Source organism: Lepidochelys kempii, chromosome 12 (assembly GCF_965140265.1).
Source record: "Lepidochelys kempii isolate rLepKem1 chromosome 12, rLepKem1.hap2, whole genome shotgun sequence".
NCBI classification, from domain to species: Eukaryota; Metazoa; Chordata; order Testudines; family Cheloniidae; genus Lepidochelys; species Lepidochelys kempii.
This window is the reverse complement of record NC_133267.1, coordinates 16,193,028-16,218,960: the sequence shown is the minus strand read 5'-3', so window position 1 is coordinate 16,218,960 and position 25,933 is coordinate 16,193,028. Positions and strand designations below refer to the sequence as shown.

The 25,933-nt window shown below is 39.8% G+C and overlaps 1 protein-coding gene across 4 annotated transcripts in view; it reads left to right on the top strand.

The window, feature by feature from the left end:
• The window catches only part of ADCY7 (adenylate cyclase 7), a 119,055-nt gene extending 93,141 nt beyond the window's left edge, over positions 1-25,914 (top strand). For 3 of the 4 annotated variants that reach the window (XM_073307659.1, XM_073307660.1, XM_073307662.1), the window contains 17 exons: positions 950-1,135; positions 2,270-2,313; positions 4,118-4,198; positions 5,275-5,347; positions 6,837-6,934; positions 8,461-8,545; positions 10,607-10,744; positions 11,715-11,777; positions 12,758-12,820; positions 15,202-15,374; positions 16,932-17,013; positions 18,320-18,475; positions 19,426-19,572; positions 20,103-20,210; positions 21,458-21,572; positions 22,284-22,408; positions 22,527-25,914. In XM_073307659.1, coding sequence (XP_073163760.1) covers positions 950-1,135; positions 2,270-2,313; positions 4,118-4,198; positions 5,275-5,347; positions 6,837-6,934; positions 8,461-8,545; positions 10,607-10,744; positions 11,715-11,777; positions 12,758-12,820; positions 15,202-15,374; positions 16,932-17,013; positions 18,320-18,475; positions 19,426-19,572; positions 20,103-20,210; positions 21,458-21,572; positions 22,284-22,408; positions 22,527-22,673 — 1,884 coding nt within the window. In that variant the 3' untranslated portion in view covers positions 22,674-25,914. The remainder of the gene's footprint in view (positions 1-949; positions 1,136-2,269; positions 2,314-4,117; positions 4,199-5,274; positions 5,348-6,836; positions 6,935-8,460; positions 8,546-10,606; positions 10,745-11,714; positions 11,778-12,757; positions 12,821-15,201; positions 15,375-16,931; positions 17,014-18,319; positions 18,476-19,425; positions 19,573-20,102; positions 20,211-21,457; positions 21,573-22,283; positions 22,409-22,526) is intronic. The other variant, XM_073307661.1, reaches the window with a different exon arrangement.
• The last annotated feature ends 19 nt before the right edge of the window (positions 25,915-25,933 follow it).

Sequence of the window (25,933 nt, the reverse complement as noted above, 5' to 3'; positions counted from 1 at the left end):
GCTATTTTAAATTACAGACTGGATACTACAAAGACATGCAGGTGATCGGGTGCTTTACGCTATTCTGTGATTAGATTTTTACTGGCACACTATGCTGTGTGTATACTCAGCGGGATCTGATATACCTCCATTAAAATGGGTCTTGCACTCCTGGAGATGCCTAAAATGTGAGGATATGCTTATTCATCAGTGCACTATCTGAGATCTGATGCTGTTATTACACCAGTTATTCCTAATGTGTTAGCTGCTTTTGGTCACATGAAAGGACGTTATGAGGCTTTATATGTTCCTTTGCTACACATCCATGGCAGAAGGACATAATCTCTGTTGCAATCCAGGGTTGAGCTTCATAGAACTCTGTCCAGCTTCCTCCCAACCATTGTGTGGGTCCCTCTGTGTCATGTACCCAAGACCTCGTGCTTATGGTCTCATTCTACCTTGACTTTCCTCTGACAGTGAGGAAACCCCTTCATCTATCTGCAAGGCTCTGTGATCTCTGATGATGCTACACATGGTCCAGAAAGCGAGAAGGTTGAATCAGAGCAGTTTTCAAAGCAGGGAACCTCAGGCAATTTAGAGACTAACCAATTTATTTGAGCTTAAGCTTTCGTGAGCTACAGCTCACTTCAGCTCACGAAAGCTTATGCTCAAATAAATTGGTTAGTCTCTAAGGTGCCACAAGTACTCCTTTTCTTTTTGCGAATACAGACTAACACGGCTGTTACTCTGAAATCAGGCAATTCAGTTTGTTATGATTTGCTTAAACTAGAGTTAAACGAGACCGGGGATGGGGAATCAAGGATGGCACTCTGGCTGATGTATGTAGTGCCATGTCCCTGGAAACCAAGGTCCTACATATTTGTGTGGCTCTCAGGTACAATCCAACAGAGCTTCAGAGTGCTGTGTACTTTTTTTTTGGTATGTAAATGTGTGTGTCTCTTACTTTTAGTCAAAACAGCAGACGTTGAATAATCATCTCCCTAAAACACGAGTGAACGATGGGCTGAAGATGCGCGCCTCTGTCCGTATGACACGTTATTTGGAGTCCTGGGGAGCAGCCAGGCCCTTTGCCCACCTGAACCACAGAGAAAGTGTCAGCAGTGACTCCTCAGCTCCAAGTGGGAGACAAAGAAAGGTGATGGTTGGATTGGCACTGCATGGTGTGCGTGGGTGGGTGGGTGGGAGGGGGGTGTGATGCCCAGTGCAATGCATACACACCCACAGCCTTAAGCAGGAATAGAAACACTGAGTTCAGGGAGAGGGCACCAGAAAACAAAACAGGGATAGGGAGTAGGAAGCAGGAAGGCAACATACACACACACCAGTGATCATATAACCACACCATGGAATCAACCCAGAAATGAATGGGCCAGTGCAGATAACTGAGCACAGGATGAATGGAACGGTTAATCATGTAACAAGAAGATTGCTGCATCCTGCACCAGCTTCAGTTTCTGGATCAGTTTAAAGCGTAGCCCCAGTCTGGAGGGGGCCACGACTGCTTTTCCCAATGGGAACCTTAATTATCTTGACAGTGCTAACGTGAAAGAATAAAACAGGATTTATTCTCCTTTTCATACTCCTGGAATTTCAGAGAGGATTTTAAAGGTAGCAATTTAGGCCCTGATTCTGCCAAGTAATTAAGCCCATGCTTAACTTTAGTGCACATGTAAATTCTATTGATGTCCGGCTTTATTTTAATTAAGTGCTTTGCTGAATCCGGGCCATGGGAGTGCAATGACTGTAAGTAAATAAATCAACCAACCATTAAGCTCATCTTACTGAGAGAGGTGATATTGTCTCCAGTGCATCACAGTTATCCTCTGTCCTTTTTGTATCTTATCTTTCACCTGAGGACCCACTAGACCCAAAAGAGATCTCACTTTAATGTCTCCTCTGAAGGATAGCATCTCTAACTCTGCAGCATCTCCTTTCCCCCTCACTGCTTACATAACACCAAGTTACGGTATGGTGTTTGAATCTTTGGTCTTCTGGTGCTGAAAAGTAAATGAAAGAGATGCATCTTGCTCTCAGCTAACCCATACTTATATGCTAATCAAATACCATGTAATGTTGTACACAACACCTCTGCAGCTCCTCTGTGTCTGCTTGCCTACTGGGGAACAAAGTGCTGCAGTATGAGTTGTCAGTTGAGTTCCTCCCACTTGTGCTGTATCACTGTGTCAAACTAGCTTTCTCTTATCAGCCATGTAAAATATTTTTTCCAGTTTATGAAATGTATAACTCACTCACAAATCCTCTTGTTTAGGAGATACCTTTGCATTCTACAGGTCGTCAAAAGACTTCAGATAGGTAAGTCCAGCACTGTTGTTATGTACTGTGTGGTCCCATTACAATTTGACATACTGTAATTATGTGACTTTATTAAAACAAAAAAACCCAAAAAACCCTAGATTGGCAGGAAGACCTATTGTGGTAGGCACTGTACAAAGAAGTAATAAAACAGTACCTGCCCCACTCTTTCACTCTAGATCAATTTCAGATACACTGCACCTGCTTCTGTTTAGCAAGAAGAATATTGGATCTTGGTTGAAGAATAACTTGGTTGTAAATTAGACGTGTTTAATCATAAAATCATGGAATATCAGGGTTGGAAGGGACCTCAGGAGATCATCTTGTCCAACCCCCTGCTCAAAGCAGGACCAATCCCCAATTTTTGCCCCAGATTCCTCAGTGGCCCCCTCAAGGATTGAACTGACAACTCTGGGTTTAGCAGGCCAATGCTCAAACCGCTGATCTATCCCTCCCCCCAAAAGTGACACGGGAGGGGGTCTCTGGGAACTGAACTCAGGTCCTAGGCTAAATATCTAACCGCTGGACTATCCTCCCTCTAATACAGTGGTTATATGAGCCTGAAAATCCTAAAACTAGTTTTGAGCTCTGCATGGTTTACTTGTTCCCGACTGGTTGCCCTACTTGTGTTCTGGTGTGACCTAGTCATCCCACAAACTTGTCAGTGACAGAATTTTTCCAGGCAGTCATTCTATACCCCCTCTTTATTCTCATTCACAATAGCAAGCTTTGGCCATTTCTTTATACATACTCTGTTAGATGAAGTTATTGTATGGTTATCCAGCTTGCAGGGTACATCATATCAAGATGAACTGGTGTCTGAGACATTTAAAATATCTCATGGTTGCATATACAGGCCGCATATTCATCTTCAGTAGAACAATTCATAAAGTACAATTTTTAAATCTTGCATTTAATCACAAGATGCTTCTTAGCTGCACTTATGCTTTATTAGGTTAGAGCTGACTCTTTTTGAATGATGGATATTGCAGCTAATGTCTCTCATGAATAACCAACCACACCAAATTTGGCCTTTGAGACTTCTCATGAAAACTTCTTTAGGAAGAGATTTTTCACTTTGACAAAAAGCTGCCTTCAAAATAATTTTTGTCTTGAATGATTAATTTGATTATTGTTAATCTGCTAGAGCTCTTGTATTACATTATGTGTGTTACTCTCTGTGTTAGTCTGCATGGATCTAGACAAGAACAGTTATGTACCTCTTCACTTGTAAACTATAAGTGAGTTCCTTCTTTCTCCTTTTACTTCTGTACTTGTTCTGTCACTCTGGATGCCCATATTTCCTCACTGACTCCATATCCTTCTTTTTACAGGAAAGTAAGTGAGATGCTGTTTGTGTAAGGAGGGAGGGTAACTTTAGAGAAATTTATACTTTTGTGTGCTGTTCCTTTTTGATTTTCGTATTCACAGTAATTGAGAATATTCCCAGTAGTTTTTAAAAAGTTTTGTTTGAAAATTTTCAGAAAATTGACATATGGCAATTGTATTTTTGCTTTGATAAGCCCTGAATTTGGCTTCAGTGTGTAATAAAGTATTGGAATTATTTATATTTGTTTTAATAGTTTCTTGGGTTTATTTTGGAGATCATATTGTTGTTCTGATATATTTTTGAGGATATTTGTAATTAAGTGACAATGATGAATAACCTTTGCAGTATGTGACAGCTACACTGTGCATATATTCTACAGCATGTTTTGGAAGTCTGAGTAAAGATACATCACATTCATAAGCCAGAAATTGATTTGATGCTTAATATCTTCTGTCTCTCTCTCTCTCTATTTAGAAATACGTCCCAGAAGGGAAGGATGGAAGAAGATATTTATGATGAAATGATGTCGACCATTGAGGGTCTCAGTTCGACTAAGTGTGTACTTTTTAAAATTGTTTTTCTAGGTTTTAAAAGCAGCTCTCCTTTTCTCCAGAGAGAACCTGCATTGCCAATTTTAAAGCTACATGTAAACATCACCTTTCAAAATTTTTTTTGTTTGCTTGTGTGCCGTTTGCTTGTTTTTAACTTGAGTACAGTGGGAATTCTTTTGCATTAAAGTACAGCTTAATAATATAGTTCCATTGTGAAATTCTCAGCCAGGTTACAGAAAAATGTTCATTTGTGAGAAAACAAGAAATTGTAACATTTTAACTGTCCCAGCACATTACACAATAGTGGGCTGAATACAGGTCACAGGAAATGTGGGAAGGTCAGAGGGGTGAGGCAGCTGGGGCACACATGTAGGCAGAGGTCAGGAGCACATGGGTAACTGCTGGGAGCACTGCAGATATGACTCCCATGGCTGGTTCACTGAGGGTACATGGAGTATCAGTGCTAATAGCAGGCCCAGCAGTTGGCACAATATATCTGTAAAAAGCATATGAGGGCTGCATTTTATATCTTTTAAAATGAATTTTAGCATAGAAATGCCTATGAGCTATACATAGAATGATTTCAATTGGGAGGGAGCCATCCATCCCTTCCTCTGGGTTATGGCAAGGCTGATATACTTGTACTCAAACCATCCCCAATAAATGGCAGGTATTTGCAGGGTGAAGGCATGGGTGACCGAGTATCTCTAATCCATCTCTAACACCTCTCTTTACCCTGTCGTATTTATGACAGGGTACCCAGCCAAGAAGGTTTCAGACTGGATTCCTTTTGTACTGATGACTATACTACCAAAGGGATAACTAAACTGGTGCAAATCCATGAGCTGCAACCATGAGATAACTAAACTGGTGCAAAACCACTAGTGCAAAACCACTAATAGTCGAAATGTAAAGGCTCTTAAGAGTGCTTTGCCAGCTGTTCAGAAAAACATTATGCCATGCTAAACAAGTCATTAGCTATGTGAACAATGGAATCCAACCTGAAACATACGATTTTTGCATTCTGTTATGTTAGTTTATTGCATACATTTTGTAAAACCTATTTCTATTTTAATGCAGACCATGGTGTAGTAACTCAGATGACTTCTGTGGATTCTCACTGTTTTTTGTAGAATCTGGATTGGAAAAAGAGGTTAGTAAGAGATTAAGTAATCTTTTTTGTTATCCTAAATTACCATTAAAGAACTATGCCTACATAGGAGCTGGGAGCATGCTTCCCAGTCTGGGCAGACAGACATGCACTAGCTCTGCTTGAGTGTGCTAAAAATAGCAGTGTGGACGTTGGGGCACAGGTGCTGGCTTGGGCTAGCTACTCATGTCCGAGCCCAAGCTCTGGGTCTGAACTTGGGTAGCTAGCCTGGGCTGCCATGTCCACATGGCTATTTTTATCACGCGCGTGTCTATCTGCGGGGACTGGGAGCTGCAGTGTAGACGTACCTTCATAGAAACATGAAAGGACAATTGAAACTGAAAGTATGTTCGTTCCTATATTGGGATTCCTGAGGTGACTGCAGCCCCAAATACATCTTAGGTGACGTGATGTAATGGAGATCTCTTGGTTCACTTGGCTTATTCCCTCCTCCTTGGTAATGTTGTTAATATGGACTAAATGAATTAGGAAATAATCTAGGGTTAAACCTTGGCCCTTTAAAGTCAATGGACGTTTTGGCAGTGGGTCCAGCATTAGTCTGAACATCTTCATTATAAAAAAGCAATGAGGTATTTAAAAAGTGTCTTTACATACATTGTAGCAAATAGGACTCTGCTTTCCATGATCATTTCTTTATGCATCAGTATGATATTTGGTAGGTACCGTATATACCCTATATGAATGGTAACATTATCCTTGATCCTTAAAACATCCTGAGTCATAGCTTAAATGGAGGCAGGATTAAATTTCAAATACCCTTATGTATACGGTATTTTACCATTCTAGTCCTCGCCTTTTCCCAAACTCAGGGGGACCCACAACCCTTCCCCGTACCCCCGAAAAAGAAGAGCCTTCACTGAACCACTCCAGTCCGAGGAGAGCCCTGGTTAAACCCAGAGTGATTCACGCATATGGACACATTCATGAGGCATATGTGTATATATAGTAAAACTTGCATCAAGAGCCTTCTCAGTTTGAGGCTGCTGTCGGTGTCCTCAAGGTTTCAGTTCAGTTTTGGGTAGCATTCAGTTAAATGAACTTCTCCTAAAAGTTTTTCTTCTGGTATCTTGTGTGGTAGTTCAAAACAGATTTCACTGTGTGTGTATTAATCTACTCACATAGGACGGGGCCCCCAATCACTATGATAATATAAATAGTCATATAATCAACTCTTATAGTGTTAGTTTGGAAGCTGTGCTGACTTACATGTTGTGTACAGATCCGTTGTGCAGTTACTGCACCTTGTTAGGTGTCCCCAGCTGGTTAGAAACTGATTCTTTTGGACTGGGGTCTTTTTCTTCAGTGATGCCTAACTGTACATTTTATCTGGTTGATTGGTTTCTCTTCACATTCTTGGCTTAATAGTATGGTGCAAAGATACTTTTGTGGTAGAATTAAAAAATACAAGTAGTAGATTACAAAAACTAACTCTAGAATTATCCTTATTAAATGATTACAATCTTTGTTTCAGTATCGCACCATCCCCATCCCCAGACTGAGGAGTTACTTTGTCTGTGCCGGTATTGTGTTGCTCTGTATATTTGTGATACAGATGTTTGTCATGCCAACGTAAGTGTGTGGTGTTTTGCATTTCTTTACATTTTAAATGGATTCTCTGGATAAAACATTGCTTGCATGTGAGCAACACCTTTAGCTCTTACAGATCATCCTGAAGGGCTGAAGCTAAGGCTGTCTACACTTAAACCGCTATAGTAGTGCTTCAGTGTAGACATGCACTACTGTGATGGGAGGGGTTCTACTGTTACTGTAGTTAATCTGCCTCCCTGAGCTAGGTCAATGAAAGAATTCTTCCATAAACCTGGAGCTGTCTATGCCGCGGGTTTGATAGGTTTACGTACATCTCTCAGGATGTGGATTTCTCATATCCCTGCATGACGTGGCTGGGTTGATCTAACTTTTTAGTGTAGACTTGGCCTAATAAGTTACATACACAAATACATATTCATTCTTAATTGTGACATGCTCTTTGTTAGTATAGTGCATTCATAGGTAGTTTTGCACCTGAGCCAGGACAGCTGCATTAACCTAAGTGCATAGTGTTTCCTTAGCAGTGTGTTTTAGCTGTGCTCAGTATACAGAGGGAGAAGATCTATTAAGTAAGGAAGTGCATTTTAGATTGTTTTTCTGATCATCACCTTAATGACTGAAGATGAACAAAGGAGAGTAGGGTTAGGCAGTTTAGGAGGGTTTGAAGCCTGAATCTGATGTGGAAGGAAAGAGAAAATCAATGAAGGCGTTTGATTATGTAAGTGACTAGCTCAATGATACAGTGTAATCTTCGGGGACTACTGTACATTCACATTGGGAAACTACTAGACGTTCTTATTGTTGTATTCATTAGAAGAAATTAGTTGTAGCAGTGGCATCTTGTGTAGACTGGTGATAAGATTTGCGGAGGCTAGAGAAGACGCAGTAGATCAGTAGAGATGGCCCAAATTTTGACAAAGATTTAAGCAGTCAGGATGGAGACACCTTCAGAGATGCCTGGAGGAGGAAGACCAGATTTGGTGAGAGTCTGGATGATGGGGGAGAAGGGCAAGACACGTGTAATTGGCTGTGGAGCACTAAGGAAACTCTCACCACAAATATCTCTTGTAATGATAATGTCAGGATTATGAATTAGGTTAGTAATATTAGCTCTAGTATTCCTATCCGATCGTGGATACCATTATAATATAGTTGCTTAATCTGATTCTAAGGCCAGAGAAGATTTGTTAAATGGCTCTTTGTCACAGCTTGGAGACAGCTGACTTTCCCTGGTATTTTAAATTTTCTGCCGTATCTGTTTTTCTCTGCTGTGACACTAATGATGCTGGTGTGGTTTATCCATGGGGTAATAGCACATGATTTGAATGAGAGAGTGGAACACCTGAAAGTGAATCTTTGCCAAGAGAGGGCAATAAACGTCCACGGAAGGCCCTTCCTCATGATCATGTAATGCCAAAAGAACAGCAACGATATTTATTTTAGTTATGGGAAACTGCATTAGTGAGTGTTGCTTGGTTAGTTGCAATTTGACTATGATAATATGCATAACACTTCTGTTTAACTTTGTTCTCCTCTCTCTGTTTTAGAACCGCAAAACTAGGACTTTCATTTGGAGTTGTAGCAGTCATAATTGTGCTTATTTTGTGTGTGTGTTTTGCTGATAAATGCCTGGTAAGTAAAAACATAGGCCAACATTTTCAAAAGTGGATGGCTAACGTTTGGCATCTAAATATAAATTACCTGTTTTTCAGAGGTGCTGAACTTTCGTAAGGGTTACAGATACTCAGCACTTCCCACAGTGAGGACATTCATATTAGATGCCTAAAATATAGATTTAGGGACTCAATGTCCAGCACCCGCATTTGAAAATTCTGATCATAATTCTTACATGCAGCTGTAAACACACTTTTAACTGGATTTTTAAAAAGTCCTTTCTGTTCTTGCAGTCATATTTTCTGGGGTTTTTACCCTATGTAGTGGTAATCCTGGGTATGGATCCTGTAGTTTTCTGTGCTGAAACTGACATTCAAGTGAAAGGGAGTTTTGAGTGCATATTGATTTTAGGACTTGATTGACTATAAGAATTCATAAGCAAATAAGAAAAATGCAAATTCATGCATGTTGTAAAGGTGGTGATTCCATAGCTGGCTGAAGGGTAACGCTCTTAAAGTTGGACCTAAGTAAACCAAGAATTCTAGAAAGTAAAATGACTAGTATTTGAATTGACTGTGTTGTGATGCACAGGTACATTACCAAATGTATGCAAACAGTGTTTTTAATAAAATTAAAACTGGCTGTACAAAAACAGAGTGCAAGTCCTATGATGTAGAAAAAGAGACAACATCCTCCAGTCCAGCCTCCCCATCACCCACCCCCAAATCAGCCCTCTGATTTGGAAATGCCTGGGAGAACAGGGGAGCATTACTGTGTGTCCATAAGATCACTAAACTTGGCTGTGGTGGACCAAGGAGGGAAGTGAATTTTAAAGCTTTGTTGAGAATTTCCTGCCATCAGCCACTCCCAGCATGGCAGATCTCAGCTACCATGAAAACAGATGTGGAAAGAGATAGGTCTCTTAGGTACCCAGGGCCTAAGCCAGTTAGGGTATGTCTACACTGCAACTAAAACCTGTGGCTGGCCAGTCCCAGTTGACTCAGGTTTGCAGGGCTTGGGCTATAGGGCTGTTTAATTACAGTGTATAGACCTTTGAGCTTGGGCTGGAGTCTGGGATCTAGGACCCTGCGATGTGGGAGAGTCCCAGAGCTTGGACTGCTGCCTGAGCCTGAACGTCTGCATCACAGTTAATCAGCCACTTAGCTGAGCCCTGCGAGCCCCAGTCAGCTAGCACAGGCCAGCCACGAGTGTCTAATTTCAGTGTAGACAAACCCTTAGGCCAAAATACTGCATTCACTGCACCCTGATACATGAATGGTAATTTTGTTACAGGATTAAGTGGCAGACCCTTCTTGAATTGCACATGTTGTATTATATATTCTGCTGAGCCACAGGAGGGAAGAAAAAGGAAGAAATCCATAACCAACATTGCATTAGGCTTGATTTTGGCAGCCGAGTACTACAAAAGGACAGTTTGGATTCAGTATCCCAGAATAAGAAGCTTTTGCTACATTGGCATAATGTTTGCATTCTGCATAGATGTATGTGTTAGCAAAGAGATTTTTTTTCCATAATAGGAAGTGCCGGTTTGGGGTGTGTTTGATGTATGATTGGTTTATTTTATTTGGTCTCCTTTAAGTTGTTAATTTTTCTTTTATACTTAAAACTAGCAAATTTTAGTGTAAACATTTTAATAATAATTTCTCTAGCATGTTTCATTAGGTGACATCAGGCTGTTTTGAAAACCTAAATTAACTGAGTCACAGAAAACATCCCAAGTGGAATAAGAAAGTATTTATCTCCATTTTATTAATGGGGAAACTGAGGCACAGTGGTGATTTTTGTCCAGTGTCTTTCAGAGTCAATTCTAGAGCTAGGAATACAACCCTAGTGTCTTGGCTCTCTGTCTCTTGCTCTAACCATTAGAGAACAACACTTCTCTGTTTAAAACAGAGATAATATTTTCTTGTTGTGCTCTGGTGATTGTTTAATACTGTAATGAGACTTTTGTGTGTGCAATGGACAAAATGTTTTTTCTTGTATCTAGAATTACGACTCTTGGCACACTAAAGCCTATATGTAATGCATCTTGTTAAAACAAACTTGTTTCCTTTACAGAAATGCTGCTCAGAACAATGGCCTTCTATGCGCCACCTTTGTGCTATTTCGGATAAGGTAGAAACAATGCCTCTAGTGAGACTCCCTTTAGCAGTCATCACTATAGGTGCGTTGCTGATGATAGCCATTTTTAATTTGGTAAGTACTTGCATTTTTCTTCATTCTATGCATTTCTTTCCTTTTATAACCTTTGCAGACTTGACCACCCCACCTCTCCTATCTACCATGTTCTTGGCCCTGTTTTCTGATGTTTAACTCTTCACTACTTGCTTTTAACATTGAACTGATGTATGTTGAGCAGAGCAGCATGCTGAGGAAAGACACCCAAACAATTTGTAGAACCAGAAATCCATATATCACATCACATTCTCTTTGTTTCAGGCTGCCAGTTTATAGTATCGGCTGGTTATAATTACTATTGTTGTAAGAGAACTGCAGCTTTTTTATAACACTAAATTATTTGGCATGAGTGGGTAGTGGTTTTATGAAGTAGAGGCAATACAACACGTCTTCATTTTACTAGCTAAGGTCACTGAGGGGGAAACTCAAGGAACATATGAATCGGAGCCTGTTTTAAAAAAAGCCATTATGGTATATTGATGGTCCTATTCAGGAGTGTTTACTCAGTCGTTACTCCCATTGTGGGAGTTCAGATTAAGTAAGGACTACAGGATTTAGGGTCTGATTCAATTCTCATTGAAATCCGAAGCGAGTCTTTTTATTGACTTCAGTGTACACGTTGTATTGGACTTTCGGCCCATAAAACTGAAAAGCAAAAACCTGTTTAGAAGTCACCAAAATATTAATTAATAACTTTTCTCACTTGGTCACCCAGCTCTGAAAACAGGTTCACTTTTGAAAACTATGTGTCAAGTTTTGACATGACCTTTTCTTGCAACCCCAGATCACTTTGACGGTGTGCCACGTGTGTACAGGGCATCCTCATTGATATTTGATATGTAACATTTATGGTACAGTAGGGCCCAGAGGGCAATCAGACCAGGGCCCCGGGGTGCTGGTGCTATTATTTGTAACAAATGACCGTCTCCCCACTTTCCCGCCTCCGCCCACTAATCAGCTTTTATATTCTTTCTTGGCAATGAATCAGCCTCCTGAAGAAAGTAGATCCATAAACGCAACTGGATCAAGTGATGAGGTTGTCACCTTCGTGGTGAGTAGAGCACCACTTCCATTTCCTAGATAAAAACAGAGACCTGGAATGCTCTGTGTAATATTGACAGCTAGCAGGTTCTCTGTAACTTCCCTTCCCTTTATGAAAATAGAGCTTTTAATGATTGACAACACAAAGGTTAACTCCTGTCAGTAAGCATTTCTAGCTGCTCGCTCTGACAGATGTAATTCCCTGCGTTACAAGGGACGGTTTTGTAGTTCATCTTTCTGGAACTACCAGAAGTGTAGAGTACTCCTGACGCCAGTTGAAGTCGTTAGTTGTGGGCATTCACAACCTTTTGAAATTCAGGTGTTCTTAGGGGACCAGTTTGATACAGTACAACAGAGTGTACTATTACTATCTGTTAAACTTTACATAGAATCCTATTGGGCAATTTAGTTTTTTCACAGAATCATAGAATATCAGGGTTGGAAGGGACCTCAGGAGGTCATCTAGTCCAACCCCCTGCTCGAAGCAGGACCAATCCCAAATTTTTGCCCCAGATCCCTAAATGGCCCCCTCAAGGATCGAACTCACAACCTACTGAACTATCCCTCCCCCCGAGGGACTTTTGTTTAGTCTTGTAGATTTTTTCAATTTATAGCCCAAACAGACAAGAATGTGCTTTAAAGGTGGGAAATATTTTAAAGAATAGTTAGTACTTACTTAAGAACTGACCCAATTCCCATTGACCTCCAAACGGAGTCTGTTTATTGATTTCAGGGGCATTGTATTCAGCTTTTGGCACTTAATGTTCAGAAATGAAAGTCTATTGAAGAGTCACCAAAATGGAAATGAATAAGTTTTATCACTTGGTGGCCCAGCTCTGAGCTAGGTCCATTTTTGAAACATATGCTGCAAGTTCTGACATGACCTTTTTGTGCAAGCCCTCATCGCTCTAATGATGTGCTGTTTGTGTACGGGGCACATCCCATTCTGCTGCTAATCAACTTTTCCATTCTTTCTTGCCTGTGAATCAGGCTACTGAAAAAAGTACAACTGTGAACTCTACTGAATCCTGTATTACGAATGTCACCTTGCCGGTGAGTAGAACACCTGTTTTCTTCCAAGATTAAAACACACACCTCTCAAATGCTGGGTTTAATATTGACAGCTAGCAGGTGCTTGGTATCTTCCCCTTGCTCTTTAAGAATATAGCTTTTTAATTATTGAGTGCACAAAGCTTCACCTCTGCAAATCCAGCTGTCCTGTCTATGATCGATCATACTTTTTGCCTGCATTAGGTAGAATCTAAAGAAGATGCTTTTATAGCTTCTCTTTCTGGAAATTTCAGACTTTAGAAAAGCAAAGCTGGCATTTGAGAAAAGTAGTAAGAACACAAATGGTGGGTATGACTGAAATATTGATTTAGGCTCATTTATTGCACTGCAAAGTGTATTTGGGTATCCTGGTAGCATCCTGGGAAAGGGTTTAAATGGTACATGGATATGCACTGACCTCTTGCATATATGGTGTGTCTACACTGCAGCTGGGAAGGTGCTGCCAGAGTACAAACCCGTCAAGAGCCCCTGGTACATACTGGGCACCTAGCTTACCCCCAGCTACGCTGCTACTCTTCGCATGCTGGCTCAAGCAGAGCTGGCATGTGTCTGTCTTCCTGCACGGAGAAGTACTTTCCGTGCTGCCGTGTTGACATACCTATAGTGAATTTCACTCTTAAAGGCCTAATGGAAACTTTGAGTGCTCAGCACCTTTGAAAATGTGATCCTGGGATGCATAAACAGGGGAATCTCAAGTAGGAGTAGTTATTTTACTTCTGTATTGGCACTGATGCGACTGCTGCTGGAACGCGGTATTCTCAAAGAGCTCAATCTGTTTAGCTGAACAAAAAGAAAGGTGACTTGATTACAGTCTGTAAGTATCTACCCAGGGAACAAATCATTTACGAATGGTCTTCAATCTAGGAGAGAAAGGTATAACACAGTCCAAAGGCTGGAAATTGAAGCTGGACAAATCCAGACTGGAAATAAGGTGTACATTATTGTCAGTTAGGGTAATTCTCCACTGTAACAATTTACCAAGCATTGTGGTGGATTCTCTATCACTGACCGTTTTAAAATCAAGATGGGATGTTGCTCTAAAAACGATCTGCTTTAGGAATTATTTTGAGTTAGTTCCGTGGCCTGTGTTATACAGACGGTCAGACAAGATGATCACAATGGTCCCTTCTGGCTTCTGAATCTACGAAAATCAGGCCCAAGGTCTTTTAAGGGGACACGTTTGGCCCAATCAGTAATCACATGCTAGTGAGCAGCTCCTCAGTTGGTGTAAATTGTGATAGCTCTATTGATCTGCCCCTGTATCTTTGTTATACCTGCACTGTTATCACCGTTACGGTACAAAGCTCGTAGTAATTTGTTCAGTGCCTTGTACATATTTTTTTCTTTTATACTCAAAAGAAACAAAGAATGTGATTGTAAAACTGGTAAATATTTTGAAAGTGAAAGAATACTTAGGATTTGCCTAAAGTCTGATCTAAGGCCCACTGCAGTGAATGGGAGTTTTTCTATTGACTTCACTGGGTTTTGGATCAAGTCATCAAAATTCTTTAGAACGTTAATTAAGCCACCCAGCAAGTAGGTAAATAAGTAGAGGTAGTATCTTTATTTCACAGATGAGGAAACTGAGACACTGAGAGACTGTGACTTGCCCAAGGTAGCAAAGGGAGTCACTGTCAAAAATCAGATTAGAACTCTGAGAGTACATCTGCATTGCACAAAACCCACACCGCAGTGAGTCTCAGAACCTGGGTCAGCTGAATCAGGTTTGTGAGGCTCCTGCTATGGGGCTAGCAATAGCAGTGGAGATGTACTTGCTCAGGCTGGAGCCTGTGCTCTGACACCCAACGCCTTGCTCAGTTTTGGAGCCCAGGCTTCTGCCCAAATGGCAATGTCTAAAATGCTACTTTTAGCTCCAAAGCACAAGATAGAGTCAGTTGACCCAGGCTCTGAGACTCACTGCTGTGGGGTGTTTTTTATAGTGTAGTTGTATCCTGAAGTTCCTGGTTCCCAGCCTTGTGCTTAAGTCACTAGACTACATTGTCTCTCTAAATTAGTCTTGATATTCAAAACATTAATAGAAATCCACTTTTAAAACTAATAAGTTATAGAAAACAAAGCCTCTTGTCAAAAGCGCTTCGCTTTCATTTGTACCAGGTGTTGCTTAACTGGTTTTTATATAATGATGTTTTATGTTGGATAAATCAAAGGGTAAATTGGTAAAAGCCTAAATTCTGTGTTTTAGTAGATTTTTCTAAAAAACAGATTATATCTGACAACTGCTTTAATTCTTTACTTGATCTAAATTATGATAGCCATGAAATTCCTAGCCTTACAAGCAGTGAAATATACTTTGTCCTAAGAGTGTGAATTATTCAGCATCTCATTAACTTCTTCTGTTACAGTATTATACTTATTGCTGCATATTAGGGTTTATTGCTTGCTCTGTATTCCTTCGGATGAGCTTCGAACTCAAAGTTCTCCTTCTGTCCATCGCTGTTACTGTGTACATCATCATCTTTAATACCCAGCACAGCTTGAGTGCAGGCTGCTCCAATTACAGCAATTCCACTCAAAGGTATGCTCCGAAGTCCCCAGTAATGGACAATAAATCTCTGGGAAAAGGGTTGGTAGATTCCTTCACTTTCATTGGAATTTTGAGGTACTGCAACACTTTGAGCCAGAAGCCATTAGGACATTTTTTTATACATCATAATCTTAGAAAAAAATTATTTTACCAGACTTCCCATACAAATTGTACCATGCATGAGTTGAGATGTGGGACATGAAATCTCTGGGAGACTGGTTTCATTTTGGAGATTTTAGAGGGGAGTTTGAAAACTGAGCTTATAAAGGGAAGCTGGCCTCAACCTATAACTATGAAGAAGACTGTTCTCCTCCATAAAACTGCGGTATTCTCCATAATACTGAGTTATTCAGCCAATAGATCTGCTTTAGCTGGTTTTTAAGTGAGCTTACTATAGCTGCTCATTTCACACATTTTAAAATAGTCTTTAAAAATAAACTTCACAATGTAATAACCCTAAGATGTGTGTTACTTTGTACTCCACTTTCCATAGGGAAAGAATGGCGTGGCAAAGTCTAGGGCACTTTGTCTACATTGTACATGAAAATGGTAGGACATTTATATTCATGGAATATTCAATATTCGTCCGGAGCTGATGGGGAATGAGTATTTGTGGAGAACGTGCGTTTGCCAAAGCAACGCTAATCATACCACTTTTATCAGCACAACAGTTAACTGTTGTTAAATTACTTTCCTGATTCCAAATACTTTTAAAAACCAAACATTTAACTCCTCCAGCCTAACTGAACAGGGCAAAGCCATAAAATGAATTGCGTGTATCATAAATTGCGGGTACCACTGGTGTGCTCATTTGCAAATCTTCTGGGTACAATCTCACAGTTGTTTCATAGTGTGGCAGTTATCTGAGCTGTGGGATCAAGCCAAAAGATAGCTTGAGTGTGCTGAGACTTCAGGCTGGTCTAACACACAAACTGGAACCAAAATAACTAAACCACTTGTAATTCACATCCGATTAAATGAGCTGTAGCTCACGAAAGCTCATGCTCAAATAAATTGGTTAGTCTCTAAGGTGCCACAAGTACTCCTTTTCTTTTTGTGAATTCACACTTAGTTATTTCAGTGAGAATCTGTGAGTGGATGGGAAGTGTGACATGGAATACTCTTATTCCAAAATAAGTGTGTCCACTCAGACCTGCACTGAAATATCTAAAGGTGTGAACTATAGCAGATTGATTGATTGATTTCAGTTCCAGTTTTCTTGTAGACAAGCTCTTAGTCTCTTTGCCCATCACAAGCAAGGAAGCTGTTTCCTACTTTAAGCCTCTGTGGTTAGGTCTTGCTGGGCAAAAACGGGTGTGATTTTCAAATGTGTTAGCTCAATATGATTGAAAAGCCCCATTAAGATGCAGGCGAATAGCTATGTAGACAGGACCCATAAGCAGAGGGGCTATGTTAAAATTGGGGGACTGTCACTTGTGTTATTTCTGTTAAAGAGTACTTTGGAACACAAGGGGGTTCTGTTTCGAAACATCCAGAGATTCCAAAATATTCAAAACGCCAATTGTATGTTGCTTTTCTGTATTCCAGGCTTTTCATGAAAGATCCAAAACTGATGACTAACTTATACCTGGCTCTGTTTTACGTAACTCTGATCCTATTTTCAAGACAGGTATGGATAAAAAAAAAAACAAAACAAAAACCCCACAGTCCTTTTCACTCAATGATAATTGAGTTAAATAAAAGACATCTCTTTTCTATCTCTGTAGTTAGTTCTAGACACCAAAAAATCATTTTTATAGTGTTTGGGAAAGGAGGGAAAGATTTTTACACATTTTTCAATATTTTGGATTCTAACTCTGAAGAGACAAACTTTTAAAAGTGGCTTCTGATATTGCACTCACAAAATTGGGCACCCAGAATCTACATTGTCTAGTCACTTTTAATCGTATTTATAAATCATCTTCCACCCTTCTGGCAGGGTGGTTTGGGACTCTGCAATATTCAAAATAAATATATTTCTTAAACTAATTAAACTATAATTATTAAATTGAATTATAATGAAAAAAATTCAGATGTGCTTTACAATGATTTAGATAATGTTTAGTATCAGGTGACAAGACCACCTGACCTAGTAGTGTCACAGTTATGTCCCAGGATGCCTCCCAGGAGGGGGAGAGATTAGTATCTTCAAAGTCTTGTTGTTCCTTCCTAATGGCCCATCAAATCTGGTGGCCCGTCATCTGGTGGTGTCTTCCAAATACACACGCAGTTGTAATTGTTACCTAGTCCATATTCCTAACTTTAGATACAGAAATGGTACATGCATACAAATTGGATAATCCCATTCAGTAAATCATAACCTTTCCAATGATATCTTACATGAGTCATCTTGCATAAAATACAGATATGACATAACGGAGATGTATCATAAGGATATTTGCGTAAAGGCTATTGAGTGTAACGTCACAAGGACAAGAAGCAGTGGGCTTAAATTGCAGCAAGGGAGGTTTAGGTTGAACATTAGGAAAATCTTCCCATCTGTCAGGGTGGTTAAGCACTAGAATAAATTGCTTAGGGAAGTTATGGAATCTCCATCATTGGAGATTAAGTGCAGGTTGGACAAACACCTGTCAGGGATGGTCTAGATAAGATTTAATCCTGCCATGAGCACAGGGGACTGGACTAGGTGACCTCTCGAGGTCCCTTCCAGTCCTCTGATTCTATGTGCAAATTGGACTAGTGTACATCTGATGCCAGTTGAGTTGCATGCACAAATGGCTGTTGGCTTGTGAAGATGTGACTTCTGTTTTCACAAACAGGTGCTTGTGCAGGTTTTAGTGACAATTTCAGTGGCCATTTGGGTCCGAAGTGTCCTGACAAAACTTGGCTGTCACTTTTGCACTTGATTTGAAACCTGTAAACTCTTACCTCAGAGCTCTGCGGGTTTATTTTACTGTATAAATTCTTGTTTGCAGATTGAGTATTGCTGTCGACTAGATTGCTTGTGGAAGAATAAATTTAAAAAAGAACATGAACAATTTGAAACCATGGAGAACGTAAACAGGCTCTTGCTGGAAAATGTTCTTCCGGCACATGTTGCTGCTCATTTCATTGGTGACAAATTAAATGAGGTATATTTAATCTACTGTACTCGTAGGAAGGATGATAAATGAGACTCCTGTGAGAATGGCACCTCACCGCCCATGAATGGGTTACAAGCTACTGCTTGCTTCCTCTGTTCCTCCCTCTTCTTGGCTCACAATACGAGAATCCCATGGCCTTCCCAAGCCCAAGGAGCTGCTACCCCCATGGCATTAAGAGGACTTCAGTTTAAATGAATGCTTTGCTTTTAGCACTGGCAGGAGTGGGGCATGGAAATCCACATCAGAAATTATCATTTTCTTTGGCACTGATAATTGGTTCAGAAGTGACGTTAGGACTCCCAAAGACCCCATTTGACAGAGCTGATTCATTTAATTCCTATAAGGAGCTAGCTGAAGGGCAGACAGTATCCACTTGGCAGCACCCTGATGGCAAATGATAGTGACGCTTCTTAGACCCTGCACCTCACTCTGCCAACACCTCCATAGTGAGTCACTGGATTGACTGAGCTGGCAGGATGGGGGCTATTGTAGCAGAGAGGGCAATCACTGTGCAGAATGCAGTTGGGGGTATCTGACTGGATTTCAATTCTCAGCACTTAAAATTCTGATTTTTCTAAAAATAGGAAAATATGGTCCTTCTGTTAATTTTGCTGAGTTCCAGTGGCTTAGCTTGGTTCATTTCTAGTCATAGTTGTATTTAAAGGTACTAAAATCTGAATGCAATTTTGGTTACACACTGTGGGGTTACAGGGTAACTGTGAAATTACTTGTGACACCTTAGAGACTAACAAATTTATTTGAGCATAAACTTCGTGAGCTACAGCTGCATCTGATGACGTGAGCTGTAGCTCACAAAAGCTTATGCTCAAATAAATTTTAGTCTCTAAGGTGCCACAAGTCCTCCTTTTCTTTTTGTGGATATAGACTAACATGGCTGCTACTCTGAAACCTGTGAAATTACTATTGCTTTCCAACAGGATTGGTACCATCAGTCTTATGACTGTGTGTGTGTCATGTTTGCATCAGTACCTGATTTTAAGGTGTTTTATACCGAATGTGATGTCAATAAAGAGGGGCTGGAGTGCTTGCGGCTGCTGAACGAAATCATTGCTGATTTTGATGAGGTATTTCAGTTTCAGGCAAACCTAGCTTGGATTTACATGATTACAATATACAATGTCTTTCTAGAGCGGTGTTTCAATGTAGGAACCATGAAAAGTGAAAAAAATTTAGTAAGATGAACCAGGATTCTCAGTTCAGCCTTAGTCTTGGAGAGTGAAATTCTAATCATTTGCATCTGATGTACTCATGTAGTTAGACCATCTAACCCTTTAATAGTACAGTATAAACAAGACTTAGTGTTTTTCCTCATGATGCAAATACCGATCTGTCACAGATTTTATTACTGGTTTGCAGGATTTACTACATTTCTATAATGTGTGCCCAAAAAAGGGGATGGGTGGAGGGAAACAGCAGTAAAAGAAATCTTCCACGCTTTGTTATTTAAGAAGTATGTTTTCTGCAATAGTGACATAGTGTATCCGGAGATAAATCTTATGAATGTGGTAGGGAACACAAGATCGCTGGTGAGAACACATGGGGATATAAGGCATTAAGGTCTCAAATTATAATTTAGTTTCTTTCTTCCAAACAGCTATTGTTAAAACCTAAATTTAGTGGTGTTGAAAAAATCAAAACAATTGGAAGCACTTACATGGCAGCAGCAGGCCTTAGTGTTGTACCAGGCCAAGAGAACAACCAGGTATGATACCCTTTGGAAATACAAACACATTTAGAATTCTAATTGTCCATATCTATGTAGGGGACAGAGTGTAGTGAGATGGAAAGGAAGATGAAAGTTATCAGCAGTCATAATCTCAGGTATGGAAGAGGAGGATGGGAAATATATTCTGAGGCTGTATTTTGTATCACATTATAAATAATATTTCTAAAATGTTCCAAAATTAAGGCTATAATTCCAATATTTGGGTTCTGGTGTCGAGAACAAATACTGTGATTTAAAATGTCACCAAGATGTCGTATGTGATGGAATTACAGCCCTTAATGCCAGACCAGTGAAGCTGGTGTCAGCTTATTTCCTTTAAAATCAATTTGCTGTTTTCTTGTTTACAACTGCTTCTACATTAGTCTGTGATTCAAAGCACTGGGAAACTTGTTATTTTGACTAACTTTCATTTATCTGTGGTTCTGGTCCTAGACAGCAGATATTAAATCCAAAACAAACATAGTTTTTCTTTAAATTCTCAAGAATCTTTGCACTTGAACATTCCTGGGGATGCAACAGAATAGTTTGAATGGTGGGAGTATCGAGGGGCTATTGATACCAAAGAACTAACAACCTCAGCCATGTCTGATTTGGATTCAGGATTTGATGGCAAATTGACTAATATAATTGTTATCTATGTAGAGAACATGATATAACAAACTCAGGTAGCAAAAATCAGATCTAAATTTCAAACACGCTCTAGCTAAGAGGTGTTTAAAACCAGGCTTTTGGTTCAGGCCCATCACCAGGAGGTTTTGGTGTGAGGAGTGAGAATACATGTGCTGTACGTACAGGGCACTTAATTTTAAATCTGCACTAAAGTCTGGAAAGAGATGTAAAGACCCAGGTTTATGAATACTAAGCAGAGCAGGCTCTCCTTTTGCCAGCCAGACCCAATTTACTTTAATAATCATTTTAATTATTGTGCATGTACATCTGAACTGAGCTGTGATTGTGCCATGGTATCTTATTTCACCTGGGGCTTGACATGGATTTGGCCTCCAGTCTTTATAAATGGATATGTAATTAATTGATAGTACTGGACTTCATCAGAAAGCAGCATTACAGTGACCACTCATGCTGCAGTAGAACAACACACAATAACTGAACTGCTTTGGTGCTTATATCATTGTTCTTTGAGACGGACAGTTGCCATTCATTACACTGAGAGCTTGACATGGTCTTGCATATTAAGGCATTAATATCCATTATAAATTACCTAGGACCAGGAGAGACAGCATGCTCAAATTGGGATCATGGTGGAGTATGGAATTGCCTTGATGAGTAAACTAGATGGCATCAACAGACATTCCTTTAACAATTTCCGCCTACGGGTTGGTAAGTTCAGTTTCATACAGGATGTGAATGCTACAAGCTTTGCAAAAACTAGAGCTGCAAAAGGATTATTAGATGGTCAAGCCACCAGTCAGTGCTGAATTATTCTTGACACTGAACATTATGAATATTATGGTAATAAGCATAATATAAATACTAAGAGACAGAACACTGTCTGGTCTAGCTTTTAAATGCGCCAAGCCGTGAGGTTCCACATCTAACCTTGGACTGTGGTTGTAGTCTCATCATCCTGATATTCCTGCAATATTCAGGGATGTTTCTGGTGCTGGGTGTGGGAAAAGGGGAAATAATGCTGCAGCTGCAAACAGGGAGGAGAGGGAGAGTATGGTATGTTTGCTGGTTGGATATGGGGGTGATGAGAGAGCTGGATAGTGTGCTGCTGTTGGCTCGTTACATGGCAATTCTAAGATTGTTGTTAGACTGTTAATGTTCTACACGAAGTGCAGGAAGGGTGGACTTTTGCTTAAAGCACAGGTCGGTGAGATAGGAGATCTGGACGACATGCCAGCTCTGCCACAAACTTCCCGTTACCCTGGGCATGTCACTTCCTCTCTGTGCTTCCTTATCCCCAACGGGTGCAGTGAGGCTATATTCATTGCTGGTTATAAATCACTAAAGTGGTCCTCTGCTGGAAGGAGTTACTGAAGTGCAAAATTATATTAACTCTAAAGGCATGTACTTTTATTTCTGTAGGGATAAACCATGGGCCTGTAATAGCAGGTGTGATTGGTGCTCGTAAACCCCAGTATGATATCTGGGGCAACACTGTCAATGTCGCTAGCAGGATGGAGAGTACTGGTGAACTTGGAAAAATCCAGGTACAAAGACGGGCATTCAGATGTTTGTAAAAAACTACTTTTACATTTTTATTGATTAATGCTCAAAGTTAATTTCCGTGGTGTTTTACAAGAATTTCACTATTTCTGTTTCACTCAGGTTACAGAAGAGACGAGCAAAATATTACAGGAACTGGGATATTCATGTGAATGTAGGGGACTCATTAATGTCAAAGGAAAGGGAGAACTAAGGACTTACTTTGTGTGTACAGATACAGCCAAATCCCAAGGTATTGGACTGAACTGAGTCTGTAACGAAGTTTGTCAAAATGTATTTTGAGCCACCACTTCCCTTCTGTGAAGTCTTAAAATTTCCTTCCTTATGTAAAGGAGATTATTCCAAATGTATGTGTACTACTAATGGTCCCTCTGCATCTCAAGGTAGGAGAGTGACCTGAAAATGCCTAGAAGCAATTGTGGACTGCCTGTTTCTGGGATAATTTCAGGATTTTTCTGGAACTGTCTTGCAGCATTTCCTAGTATTTCCTTGCCTACATTCAGGGAGATTAAAGGTCTTAATAGCACATGCAGATGCACTGGTGAACTAATTTCCCAGTTAGAACAGACATTAGGAAAAACTTCCTGACTGTCAGGGTAGCGAAGCATTGGAATAAATTGCCTAGGAAGGTTGTGGAATCTCCGTCATTGGAGGTTAAGAACAGGTTAGACAAACACCTGTCAGGAATGGTCTAGTTATTATGTGTTCCTGCCTTGAGTGCAGGGGATTAGACTTGATGACCTCTTGAGGTCTCTTCCAATCCTATACTTATGATTCCACTGCCTCATTCTTTGTTAGATCTGCTAGCAGTGTTGCACTTGTCAGAGACCTTAAGAAAAAGTGACAGTACATTTGGAACATTGATATATGCATGGTCTTCAGTGCAAAGCTGTTTTCATGACAAAAGACCGCTGAATAAGGGGCGGGGGGAGAGAGACACAAGCAAACTACAGTTTAATATATGGTGATTATACTCTAGCTCCTTTTGGAAAGAGTAACTGTGCAATAATTCACATTCCCCTGTCCCTTGATGACTTTTCCACAAACTCATGCCTCCCCCTACATTATGTAAAGCCTTTCTTGATCAGCAGTTGTACAGGAAATGATTTTTGTCTGAAGTTGGTTCAAAATACTGCTATTATGGATGCAACCCATGTTGTTCTCTTTACCCTGCTTTTCACTATACCAAGGGACAAACCATATTTCATTTCTTAGATGAGATGAAAACAACTGTTTTAGTATGTACTGGAAGTAAGCCACTTTGACCTTCAGAATTAGTCTTTTGACTTTGAAGAAATCCAGACTATTTCCAGAGAGTGAAAGCCCATTTAGGGATGTGCATGTAGCAGTGAGACAGTAACTGTGAGTATTGCATTCACTGCAATCATGCCCTTTGACTGTGTATATTTATACTGTGTTTTGCAATGACTCGTTTCTGAGTAGCAGCTGTGTTAGTCTGTATTCGCAAAAAGAAAAGGAGTACTTGCGGTTCTCTCATTTGGTTTCCATTGCCTGGATGAGGCCAGTCCCTCAAACTGCTGACTTGTTTCTGAGGCATACAGAATTGCTATCCCAACTTTCTTCTTGTCATTAACATCATTTGCATTTAATATATTAGTCAGGATCTGGTGCTTATGAAGGTGAAGTATAAACTGCATTGGCCAGTCAGGCAGGATACCAACAGCTGATGTGCAAACTTCCCTTAACAGATCTTTCAATGCACCTTAATTCTGGCCTGCCAGCTATTCTCCTGCTCAGACCTTCTCTTGACAAGAAACAGCCACTCAAATTGTGTAGTGTTTCTGTGATAAAGGCAAATACAAGACCAATTCTCCCCCCACCCCCCGAATTTGTGACCTGAGGCAAACTTGAACCTAGGTGGCACTTCCCCCTTCCGAACTAATCACCTATGCCTGTGTTCTCAGTGCTGTGCATGTTTCTAAACATTTGACATGTCTGATATTTTCAGAAGTTTGTCAATGTTCAAATGTTTCCTTTAAAGTTTATTCAGGTGAGTGTAATTAGCTTTAAATTTTAACTAACAACTTTCTACCATACATAATCATGTCAAGACATACTACTACAAAATTTTGGTTATGAGGAAGATAGTGTCTCAGAAGGATATCACCTGGTGTTCAAGTATAAACATTTATCAGGAAAGGCTTTTTTTCCCTCCATTCCCTGTATATATTGTGACTAGAAAGTGAAGTGGTTAAAATAAATTCAAGTATTTATTTTGTTCAGTATAAAGTGCTATGTTCAGATAATTTATTACACCACACACAAAGCAGCCTTTGCTAATATTTCAATTTTAGTATGAGGGCATATGACTCCAAATAGTCTCTTTAACAATCGTTGTTGCCTGCACCACTGCTGTTTTCTAATTACTGTGTAATTTCTTGGAAAGTGCCTGTGCTTCATGACAGGAACAAATCTGAGTAATGTCCTACTGTGGATTAAAAACTTAATTTTTAAAGCCTTACTGAGGGTGGTTGGTCAAAACTGCTTTTGCTGCAGTCTCCTACAAAAAATAGTATATTAGACAACTTTAGTTTGAGGTTGGCTGTTTCCTTTCTGTCAACAGATTCATAATATATTTAATACTTAAACTTTGTGCTAATAAAAAAAGGTCAGTGTAATTTAGTTTTCAGTTCCCTATCGCTTTTATATTGTTTGTGATAGTAGACATTTAACAAGCATGAGTTTTGAGATGTTAATTTATTTTGTTTTTATAAGAAGCTTGAATGCTTCTGAATGGAAGGCTTCATTCAGTGGCCTTTGCTACAGTACTTCAGTTTGACAGACCATACTGCCTCAGTATTTTGAATCATGAAGTTTGCTTATGGACAGAGCCAGTTCTGAAATTATGGCACTGTCCACAATAGTGCTAGAGATTTAGATGTAATTAGGATTGTGGAACTAAACCATATCTAACAACATTCTGAACTGCTTTGTATTGCCATTAAAGCTAATATGCTGCTTGGTCTCAATTATGGAAGTGGTGTAAAGTATTTTTCAGTAGCTTGTAGCTCTTGGGCTGGATGAAGTAGGGTTGTCTTTCTGCTACCAGTTGTATTTGCTATATGATCTTAAAGGGACATTATCAGTTTAAACTCTTTGAAATTTTGTAGAGTATTTAACAGCACTTTGTATCCTCAGTTCACCTTGTTATATGAAAGACTCACCCACAGAAACATTGAAAAGTGAGTGTAAGGCCATGAATATTGGCGGGGGGGCGTGCGACACCTTGAGCGACTTAAATACTTTTTTAAATGATTAGATTGCGTGCATGAAGGGTCATTTCTTTGGCTAAAGTCTTAAATGGAGCTTTAGCAATACAGAATGCTTTTACCAGAACTGTGAAACTTACCTATTAGGACTTTAAAAACAAACAGTCAAGTCTTTAAATACAAAATGTCAATTTATCTAATTTACAATTGATTGTATACTGTAACTTTTAATGATGGAGTAAGTTATCTACTGCACAGAAAGAACAAAACTTTTTTTTT